The sequence below is a fragment of the Aplysia californica genome, unplaced genomic scaffold (genome assembly GCF_000002075.1).
Source record: "Aplysia californica isolate F4 #8 unplaced genomic scaffold, AplCal3.0 scaffold00097, whole genome shotgun sequence".
Classification (NCBI taxonomy): Eukaryota; Metazoa; Mollusca; class Gastropoda; order Aplysiida; family Aplysiidae; genus Aplysia; species Aplysia californica.
In genome coordinates, this window is record NW_004797367.1 from 1519075 (window position 1) to 1530609 (window position 11535).

The 11535-nt window shown below is 42.9% G+C and overlaps 1 protein-coding gene across 1 annotated transcript; it reads left to right on the forward strand.

The window, feature by feature from the left end:
- Positions 1-2150: 2150 nt before the first annotated feature.
- Positions 2151-11184, forward strand: LOC101854706 (proteasome subunit beta type-7). Its single transcript, XM_005095177.3, has 8 exons — positions 2151-2256; positions 5826-5907; positions 6355-6452; positions 6918-7058; positions 7599-7714; positions 8044-8102; positions 9253-9404; positions 10645-11184. Exons 1-8 carry the CDS (start codon positions 2198-2200, stop codon positions 10760-10762), a joined length of 825 nt encoding a protein of 274 aa, XP_005095234.1. The 5' UTR covers positions 2151-2197; the 3' UTR covers positions 10763-11184.
- The last annotated feature ends 351 nt before the right edge of the window (positions 11185-11535 follow it).

Below are 11535 nucleotides of genomic sequence, written 5' to 3' on the forward strand. Positions count from 1 at the left end.
TGAATATTTTTCCCTCCAAATAAAGACAAGTGAACAAGCTTTAAGATGATACCAATAACTCTAAATGCCCAAAAATTGACGAGAGCCTGATTCCACCACGATGCCTCACATATGTAATCATTTGTTCCGAGCGCAAACTCACCCTGACCTGATTATAATTCTATCGCCTGGCAGACGAAATTAGGGTAAGGATCAAAACTATCAGAAAACGCTATACATGCACTTGGAAGGAAAAAATTATATGAACATAATAAACTCGCACAAAAATGTCAAGGAACAAAAATTCAAAGAAAGATAACTGAATAACAGTTTAACCGAATTTATTCATTTAAAAAAAGATGCTTTCGACACTTTAGATTAAGAGTGTACAATTTTAGATTTCAACAAAAACGAGTAGTTCATGTAAAGTGAGTTTAAGTCACCCTGGTCGGAATTCAAAAGTCTGAACAGCCATATAGTTTTTCATGAACATTGTCAATAGTGGGTGTAGCCAGTCCGTTTGATCAAACACTCGGCACAGCGTCGACGCATGGACAGGACTTGCCTTCGGAGAATTTGTTGCGGTAGGTTCTGCACTCCTGGAAGAGGCAGCCCAAGAGTTGTTGAAGGTTTTGTGCAGGAGGGTGGTTGTCCCTTTTCCACCGGTCAATGTGATCACAAATGTTTGCTATTGGGAGATCCGGACTACAAGCAGGTCAGTCCCTGCGGATGACAGCTCGCTGCTGCTGAAAGCCCCCCTCAATGCGAGCACGATGTGGCGTGGCGTTGTCGTCCTGCAGTACGTTGTCGTCCTGTAGTCCAATCTGCTGCAGGAGAGGAACAGCAAGGGGACGCAGGGTTTCCTCCCTGTAGGCTACCTTGCAGCGGTCAAATTACCCTGTATTATGGTGCAGTGGGTCCTGTGGTGAACTGAGAAGCCTCCCCACACCAGAACGGACACTTCACCGTAGGGCGCCACCTGCTGGATGCACTCAACGGGGAACAGCTCTCCTCGACACCTCCAGACGTGGGTTCGCCGGTCTGGGTGCAGCAGGTTGAATCTGCATTCGTCCGAGAAAACTACCTCGTCCCACTGACCATGCGTCCACTGTGAATGGCGAGCAGACCACGCCCGGTCAGCTGCTTTGTGTGGCGGCATGTGCCTTGGGCGCCTGGCAGGGACACGAGAAGCGAACTTGGCCCTACGGATACAGTTCCTTACTTACCGTCTCCTCGCTCTCGTGGACATTGGCTGTCACTCGTAGTTGGTCCCTGTTGGCGTTTGCAGTAGTGGTTCATGACGTCACGGCCTGTCTGACGATGAACCGGTCGATGCTGTCGTGGGTCAAACGGGGCGGCCTTGGTCGGGGCCTGTCGTGGACCCTACCGGTCGCTCGCCATCTTTCTGGCAGCCTCTATATGACTGATGGGGACACCCCAAGTCGATGTGTAACAACTGGGAACGTGGAGCCATCTTGGAGCCAGGCAAGGGCTCATCCTCTGTCGACGTCATGTAGCGAGCGTCGTTGGGCCATTGTGCTGTAATGAAACATGGCTGATAAACGCTGGCTTATAAAGGGTTGTAAGTGAGCAATATTCACAGCTAAGACATCTATTTAACACGTGCCAAGCTTAGTTTAAGCTAACAGTCCCTTTGCCAATGTTGCTGAAGTAGAGAAATTTAGCCCATTTTTCATGCTTTTTCGGATCTTTCAGAATGCCCTGCGCCGTCCGTCACTGGGAAGCTGGTGTGGGCAAATTTGCAGTACAGGCACACTGTGTCTAGTCGTCAGTGCGTGTGCCAAATTTGTTTACTGATCTTAACGGATTTGTGAGATATTGGAGTTTGAATTTGACAGGTGAAAACACAAGTTGTTCCTTGACTTTTTTGGGCGAGTTTAATATTAATTATAATATTATGGTCTTTAACAACCAGTGTGGCTTGGGAGCAAATTTTTTCGACATGGCTTGCGTGAAAGCAAAATAATGCATATCAACGTTGCAAAGTGGGTTTTTAATAATACTATTATTATTATTGTAATGGTGGGAAAAGGTATCCAGTCTCTCCGAAAAGAATAAAATGTGTAGAATTCTGTGGTTTATAGTATTGTTTATCTTAGTCTGTCGTCTTTCAAAATACCTGGCAAAATATCGTAATATCTGGCAACTCAAAAGACACCGGAAGTAAACTCAATTTTGCTTGTAATTCCAAAACAAGATGGCTGCGCCGTGTGTTGAACCTGCAAAGGGAGGGTTCTCTTTCGAGAATTGTGGAAGGTATTAACATTCTATGTCTTCTCACAATAGAACATACTCTTAAGTGATAAGTGGACAATGTGTCTTCTCTGTTGGTTAGGTGTCTGTTGATTAGAAGACGTGTTTTATTGTACAAATTTGGCGTTGCCTTTCCCCCTTTTACTGGTTCTTGTCAGCAAAATCCATCCATAGCGGTTTGATGTTTGTCATAGTGACCAGCAGAGGTAGATCTAGATTAGTCTGATTAGATATCTAGATCTAAATCTAGATCTAGATCTATAGATTTAATATTTTTATCTGTACAAATCAAATAGATCTAGATTAGATCTAGAGGGAGGACTTCATAACGATGATCACTATGAGAAACAATAGAATAGACAATAAATAGTGTGTTAGGGTCAGGTCTCGGTGATCTTATACTTTAGCACGTTAAATTCTTCAATTGAGGACTTCCGAAACGAACGACCACTATCAGATCTGGATCAAAATTCTATGTCATCAAGATTATACTCAATGGCTTCCAAAATCATGATGGAAGACTGAAAATCACTGTTATAATTATAACGATCTGTTCATGACAAAGTCACGGTAGTTTGCACATTTTTAGGCCCTGTTCAAAGTTTTGAAGGTCTGAGTCGGGGATTAGTAGACTTTGGGAATTTAACGTGCTAAAGTATAAGATCACCCAGGTCTCTTCTTTCGAATTCAAATTCAAGTGTTTGTTGGGTAAGATTGTACTTTACCGGACCACCGGTCGGAACTACTTTCGCTGTGGCGCCCCTGGTGCCTAGTGGCCCGCTGTTCTTCGTTTCCGAGCTCCCCTACTCACTCTCCTACTCAGTTTTCTACGTCCTCACTCTTCAACTGCCAGCAATCGACTGCCGTCTCTTACCGGGTTTTTCAGTCATCGCGACCGTGCCACTGTGCCCTTTGACCCATGACCCTGACACCTTGAGGCTAATTGGTCAATCTAATCACGTGGTCCACTATTCTTATTTGCTCGCGACTCTGCTGGCTTGGCCTAGGCCCTAGGCCTACTCCTGGTCCGGCAAAGTACAATGGAGGGCTAGAGATGGGCACGAGAGCTCATTTGCATAATTGCAACCCCATTGGCCCTGCTCGCGACTTATCATGCTATTGTTTATATGTGTGTGTGTGAGTGTCTTTAAATTATTGTTGCCAGGGGGGCTAGCCCCCCTGAAACCCCCCCATTGATATGTAAACACGACTGTCCGCTCATGTTATTGTTTCGCATTTTTGTGTGTTTTCTTTATTATAGTTTCCAGGGGGGCAAGCCCCCCTGAACCCCCCCACCCCACTGTTGGTATGATACACGGTGGTCCACCAAAGTTAAATCCCCTGCCCACTCTCAACCACCACCACCTCTCGCTCACCTCGCCTCGCCAGTCGCCGCTGACTTCGCTGTGCGTGCGCGAAGTCGCCCGCGGAACTACCTTTTGTCCGCACGCAGAGTACTATGAGTGCGTAGTTAGGCTAGGCGTGCGTAGTAATCACGGGCCGAGACGGGTGGTCCGGTAAAGTACAATCCAGCCGTTTGTTGGGGTGGTCGCTTGTGGAAGTCTTGCGGATTTCACAGTTGGGAGTGTATACAGACCCGGTAACAGGGAATAAAGTCACAAAGTATACAGACCCGGTAGGGGAACTCTTTTGTGATTTCGGAAAGTTTCAGTATTCAGTACCCTCTTGGCTCAGGGTAGAACTAGGTTCTTCTAGATCTATACAGACAGATATAAATCATTGATCTAGTTTCGAGGCTAGCCAAGATCTAGATCTAGATCTAGATCAAGATAGATTTTAAAAATCTAAATGAAGATTGTGGATGTCTTTTCGTTGAACGATCGTTTTTCACCCATTTTGGAGTTGGAGGAATCACAATTTGAAGAAAAGGACAACATGTCATAATTTCAATCGAGCAGTCACCCTCTCTTCTTCTCTCTCTCTTTCTCTCTTTCTTTCTCCCTCTCTCTCTCTGTGTATCGCTCGCATTCTCTTTTTCTTTGTTTGTCTCTGTCTTTCTTTCTCCCCACCTATTTCCCACTCTATCTTTCTCTCGTTCCCTCCTGCCAACTGGCGGGGCATGTCAAGTACATTTTGCTTGCACTCCCCTCTGCCCTCTCTCTTTCTCTCTCCTCTCTCTCTCTCTCTCTTTCTCTCTCTCTCTCTCTCTCTCTCTCTCTCTCTCTCTCTCTCTCTCTCTCTCTCTCTGTCTCTCTCTCTCTCTCTCTCTCTCACTCACTTTCTCTCTCTCTCTAACACACACACACACACACACACACTACCGGGTCTGTGCGCTGAAATTTTCCGAAACCACAAAAGAGTTCCCCTACCGGGTCTGTATACTTCGTGACTTTGTTCCCGGTTACCGGGTCTGTATACACTTCGTTCACAGTTACACTAACTTACAGCATCACTGTGGGGTCCACAGGTTTCCCACTGCCACTTTCCCAATTTTTAGCAGGATTTTGAAATTTTTCAAAGGGTTAGGCCTGTTTTAACATAAGGCCGTCGAGTCCGAATAACATTTTTCATATTCGGACTCGAATCCGAATAAAAAAAATTTTTTTTCAGACTCGAGTCCGAATATGAAAAAATGTATTCGGACTCGAAAAAATATAAATTCGGACTCTGGTCCGGAAAAAAGGAAGTGTCTTCGTTCTATAGATCTAATGTTCAGTGTTTCCCATTTTCCGCCATTTTTTAGTTTCCCTCACACCTTTTCTGCCGATCCGATGCGCGCCGCCTCATTGATAAGCCCCCCCCCCACCTCCCATGTTTTCCACTTTCTTTATTGTAGAAAAAGGTAAAATTGAAGATTAGCAGACCACCTGGCACCTGCGTATTATGACCTCTGTAAAAAAAAAAGACAGATTCGTTCAAATACACAAGCCTGTGTCATCTCGATTGTTTACCAAGAAAAAGTTGTGTTGCTGTGTAGAGCTGAGCATACGGCAACTTTTGATTCCATAGACCAGTGCACAATTCATTACGTAGATCTACGTCAAGACTAGCTTATAAAATATTGTAATAAAATGATCAGTTGGCGGGGGAAAAAAGACTGACGCGTATGCGACGTTCAACGCTCGACCGATAGTGCCCCCCCACCCCCCTCCCCGACATGCGCACAGCCACACGTGTGCAGGCCGCCCATCCGACCCCGACACACGCTAACGAGCCATCTTTAATTGCTTCTGATGACCTCTTGACAAATAAACATTTATTAGAAGCGCTATGACTTTTCAAGCGGCCTCAAATTCATCATAAGATAAAAACTCGGCTCTTGCACACAACGCCATTTTGCCCGAAGTGATCCCGGTCTCTACTCAGCCTGAGGCGAGTAACGAGTGAGGCAGGACAGGAAGCCGGAGTCACGAGTCACAGGAAGTCGGAAGTCGGAAATGATGTCATGCTGGACAAGAATCAGAGGCCGAATAACATTTTTTCATTTATTCGGACTCGAGTCCGAATAGTCACATCGTTGACTCAAGAATTTATGAAAATGGGAGACAATTAAATGAAGCCTACCAATTCACCCATGAAATTCAGATTACAATTTTTTTTCCGCTTTACAGAAATGACAGGTTTAAAGAGATGGGACTTAAATTCCCTACTGCTTACAAGACAGGGACAACTATAGCTGGAGTCATTTTCAAGGTTGGTAAATATACTTCTGGTTGCTATTGTAAGAGAAAAAAGTGACTTTACTCTTGATGAAAAGGAATATATTTTTGCACTGTTGATATTTTTGCTATAGATATGTATCTGCTCCTTGTTATGTATAATTTTTTTTTCTTACATCAGAGTTGTAGACATTGTTGTTCTGATCTCTAAAGATGACAGTGTTTGTGCTGTTTAATTCTGTGATATTATTACACATATAATGGCTAATTTGATGAGTTCCAGAAAACATTGACTGCAGTGAGTGATGAGTGCAAAAAAATAAAAGTTTAAATTAGTGTTCTGCACTCTGTGGTTTCATTTATCACGTGTCACTGTTTCTCATTAGGTGGGTTTTTGTTGTTGTTTTAAGATTTAAGAAAGTAAAAAAAACCTGCACATTTTCATTATGGGAAACAAAAAATTCTTACTTAAACTTTCCAGGATGGAGTTGTGCTGGGAGCAGACACCAGAGCCACAGAGGACACAGTGGTGGCCGACAAGAACTGTGCCAAGATCCACTACATGGCTGACAATATCTAGTAAGTTCTTGTACAGTTATCCAGGATGCAGTCATTTGTCTAAAGCTGGTTAGGGGGGATCTTGTGGTCTTGAGATAAGGTGTTCTTATTCAATAGGTCCCGGGTTTGAATCCGGATAGCGTTGGAAAATTTTCTCCTTTCACATCCTTTCCTGCTGTCCTACAATGTTCCGTTGTCTGCTTTCGTCTCCACCTTCTTCCCCCACCCCCTCACCCTCTCTGGGCTCATGACTCTTTCTGCAGCCTTTCCACTGAAACATGCATCTCATTTTGTCAAATTGCCGTTCAATTTCTAGTCATTTACTGTTAAATATTTGTACTTTTATAAATAATAATAATAGTAATAAAATGATAATAATTGCATTTATATAGTACACATCCATGCTCTACAGCATGTTCAATGTGCTTTACATCCATTATAACTGCAACCATTACCTCTGAACTTTCTCTCCGTGAAACTCTTCAGTTGTTGTGGTGCTGGCACGGCGGCCGACACAGAGATGACCACACAGATGATCTCAGCTGATCTAGAGCTCCACAGGCTCAACACGGGTCGCGTACCCCGCGTCTGCACGGCCAACAGGCTCTTGAAACAGATGCTCTTCAGGTTTGGCTCCTTTTCTTCTTAACCTGCGAGTTCATCGCAAAAAAAACTTGTGCTACTCATCATTGGTATTTGGAAGGCATCAGTGGCAAGTAGTACTTAAGATAAAAATCTGGTGTGTCTGCCCTTCTGTTTGCCTCGCTTTTTTAACAGTTCATTTCTAGTGTGTAGGTGGAGGGCATGAGGGGAAGTTCTTCATTCTCTTCTTTCCCTTCTGATGTTTCTGTCCATTTGTCTGTCTATTTTTTGCTTTTTCTCTCATGGGTGGTTGCAGGGCTGCCCACCATTACGAATTTAGCGGAATTGTTACGAGTAAGTTTCACAATGGTTTCCTTTTTTGAAAAACGTAAAAAATATCACCCCGAGCCTGAATGTATCAAGATTGAAGAAGGTGGCCATGGACAGGCAAGCGTGGCATTGACTGCTCTCTGCTTTATGCACCTGACAGTATAGAGAGAAAGGAGTAGGTAAGTTAAAAAACAACAACCCTAATACCCTAAAAAAAACAATAACAATTTCCTTTGCTGGTGTTATTTTCAACAGGTACCAGGGTTACATTGGTGCTGCTCTTGTTCTGGGAGGCGTCGACGTCACTGGCCCAAGTCTTTACAGCATCTGGCCTCATGGGTCCACTGACAAACTTCCCTTTGTCACCATGGGTACGTTTCTTGCTTTGTGTCTCATGCTCATGAGTACCTTCATTTATTGTGTTTGTTGCTCTTTTGTAACACCTCTAATCTTCTGTCTTATATGACCCTATTATGTTGCATGTGCCGTAAAACTTATTAAAACTAAACTTATTACTTTTTTTTGGCAAGATGTAAAAAGCATGAAATTGTAGGTGGCTAATTGTTGTTAGAAAATTCATTCTTGAAAGAAAACGATTTTCTCACTCCTTTTTATCTGGTAAACTCATGAATGTTGGAAAGGATAGCCGATGTCTGTGAATTGTGACCTCTGATATTTATCCATGATTCTCTCCTGTCAGGTTCTGGATCTCTAGCTGCCATGGCCATGTTTGAAGATCGCTTCAAGCCCAACATGTCGGTGAGTGATAGTGGCAATAGATTGATTCTTTCTTTTCTATCCTTTTTTAGGTCATCCTTTGGGATAATGGGGGACATAGTAAATACACCCATACTTTTTAATGGCATTGTGGACTGGGGTGTCTGTGGACTGCCTGCCCACCCTGAAAAGAGGCCATTCATGTTGAGGATAGAAGGGTAACGGGTTTTCATGAGACTGGAAAAACCTGACTGCCCCGTAACCGTGTAGTTCTGGTAGGGTTCACATTGCCCATTCCCCGCCTCCAATGGCTACTGGCTATAGCTGTCTTCTCTTGCATGAAGTTTCAGCCAAGTGGGGAAGCCACTGGATCGTCATGTCCTGGGTGGTTGTGCCTTTACTAAGAGGTCCATGGTCATACGGCAAGTTGGGCATTCCGCTCGGTCCATCCCATACACCCAGACATTCTCAAATGAGCTGGTATCTTCTCAGCCACAGAGGGTGTGTTGATAAAGAGCAGTAGAGATGTTAGGCAGTCAGATACCGGCTCAGGGGAGAGTAGGGATATGTTAGTGAGGAGCGTAGCGTCTACCACACATCGGTGGGTTCTGCCTCCTGCACCTTATGGGGCCACACCTGCTCCCATCCTGTTGTTTTAACCCCTCTAGAAAACTGGGAGGTTGATTTGTTGGCGCCAACAGCTCACCATTGACCAGAGCCGTATCAGTGAGAGCAGGGACCACCAGGGGTAGGTACGGTTGGCTGGATTGGGAGAAGCTGTGTGAGACGCTTAAGCATTTCTCAATGTTTGAAGGAGACCCATCACCAGTCCTTGATTCCCCCATATTTTTTTTTTTTTAACAAGATTGTTTCAGCTCATTTGTCTAAGATTGAAAAGTCTTTGGTTACTTGTATTGATTGTGACGTCATGCAGATTACCGCACCATGACTTTGGGTTCCATAATGAAAAAAAAAAGTGCTCAGCATGGCATCACACATTGCCGAAAATAAATAAATAAACAAAATGAATTCCCATAACAAATGTCAACTGTCCATTCAGTATGTGGTCTTGTTACGGAATGGGTTATGGTTTGCAGTCGGAGTTTGGCACTTATATGGCCTAATTGTGTTGCAAGTGCTGTAAAACTCATACTACTGCAACGTAGTAAACCCAACCGTTGATCGTCCTCAGAGAGAGGAGGCCATGAAACTGGTCCGGGATGGCATCGCGGCCGGTATCTTCAACGATCTTGGCTCGGGCAGCAATGTGGATCTGTGTGTCATCACCAAGGACAAAGTGGAGTACATTCGGCCTCACGAGATCGCCAACCAGAAGGGCGTCAAGTAAGTACAGTCTGGCTATGTGTGAGGGAGGGGCTTTGTTGTTGGAGGATGCCACTATTAGGTCCTACTTCTTTTCTTGTCGTCTCAGTTGTTTCTGTCTATTAGGTCTTGTTTCTTTCCTGCACTGTATGGTCATGCTCATAAATAAAATGCAAAGTCGTTTTTAGCTGTTTTGAGAAAATGAGAAAAGACTATTTCTTTTGAACAATTGACTCTGTGAAACACTTGAATTTTGGTACACTCAATTGATTTTATATTTGGACTATTCTATTGTCCAAGTGAACAAATTGACCAAGCTGGCTTTGCTCTTCATTTCACCTAATTTCAGAACCAAAAACTGTAAACCGGCCAAAAATGACTTGGGCAATTGTCTTATGAGTTTGACAATATGACTGTTATTGCGTTGATGTGCTTCTGTTTACTCAGAAACAGCGGCTATGATGGGGTGTGGTTCATTCCGGTTGTTGTGGGGGTGAGGGGAAATGCTGTAGTAGGGAGAATGAGAAACATGTGGAGCCCATTCCAACTTGTACGATTGGGTGATTGGTGGGTGCTCTGGTGTGGTTTGCTCCTTCTTTCCTGTCAAAACATTTGTTGTCAACATCTCTCCTTAATGATATTTTTACTCTCTTGTAACACCTCTAATCTTTGACATTTTTTTGACTTAATTGTGTTGCAACGGTTCTAAAATGCTTACTAAAACAATGGTAAAAATAGCAAGAAAATGGCTGCAAAAGTTTGGTCACTTCTGAAGCTTAAGTGTCCTTTGAAACTACAAGTTTTCCTGTTTCATGCCTGTAATCAACATTTTTCAATAAATCCATACAAAATTGTGTTTTCCAATGGAAATAAGATATGTCGATCCAAGAACACAAAATACCCAATGGGCGGGAAAATGCCGGTTTCTTCAATTTCATTATTTTGACGAGTGCCTGATTTTACTATGATACCACACGTCTTTTTTTACCGTTCATGGCTTAGTGTCACTTTATTTGGTTGGACGGAGTCCTAGAAGGTCCCAACTTTGTTTTCTTTACCGCTCATTTCTGTCTGTTTGCCTATCGAAGTATTACCTTGCACTAAATGAACATTATTGGGTCGTTCATTTCTTTTCTCTAACTAGAACTGGTTTTTTTCCCCTCAGATAAAGAGAAAAGTGATACTTCATTTTTGTCTAATTCACCTGATTTTTTCTTTCTTTTTTTTTCTTATACAACTCTTTTTTTTTCTCCTCTTGCAGGCAAGGTAGCTACATATACAAGAAGGGAACAACAGCCGTTCTATCATCGCAGGTCAAGAAGATCGATATTGAAGTTGTAGCGACTGAAGTGAAGCCTCAGCCCATGGACACCCAGTAGAGTAGGCTGGAGAGATTCCCATTGCTCTTTGTATTTGTGTTTCATATTGACCTGTTTCGTTTGTTTCATGGGAGAGAAATATGAAGTCTGAATGTTGGTAATTATAAGTTAGTGAACATGGAAGTGTATGTTGGGTGATAACTGTGCATGTTTTCATTTTTGTTTGATTGAATCTGTATTGTTATGATGTGTGGGTCGTGTACTTTTCCTTTTTTTGAAGGTACCTTCATTTCTCCAACTGACCCTTTGGAAAAGAAGAATGTTTTGATTGGAATAAGGTAGTTGTTTTTCCTTTTTTAAAGTAAATTTTTCTCAATTCTTTTTCCATGTTTGTGTTTCCTGTAACTGTGTACATGCGATTTGTAACAGTCAATGTCTGTTGACACATTGAATGAACAAGAATAAACTTATAAAAACTTTGATAACTTGTGTGTTTCTTATAGATAAAAAACAACTCTGGAATGGAATGTAGTGGTCGGAGGGGGATAATGATAAATCTTCTTTACCCTCCCACTTTAGTTTGACTAAATGACCTATATTGTGTCAATGTGCTGCTCTTTCTTCATGCTCAAACCTGGCAAGCAGGTGGTTGGCAGGCGCTCTGGTGTGGTTTGCTCTTTCTTTCCTATCAAACCTCTATTGTCCTTATCTCTCCTCCTTTTTTGTGTTTGTTAAATCTTCTGACTCCTCTAATCTTTGGCACTTATATGACCTTATTTTATTGTGTTGCAGGTGCCGTTAAACAATTACTAAAACTAAAAATCTTACTAAAA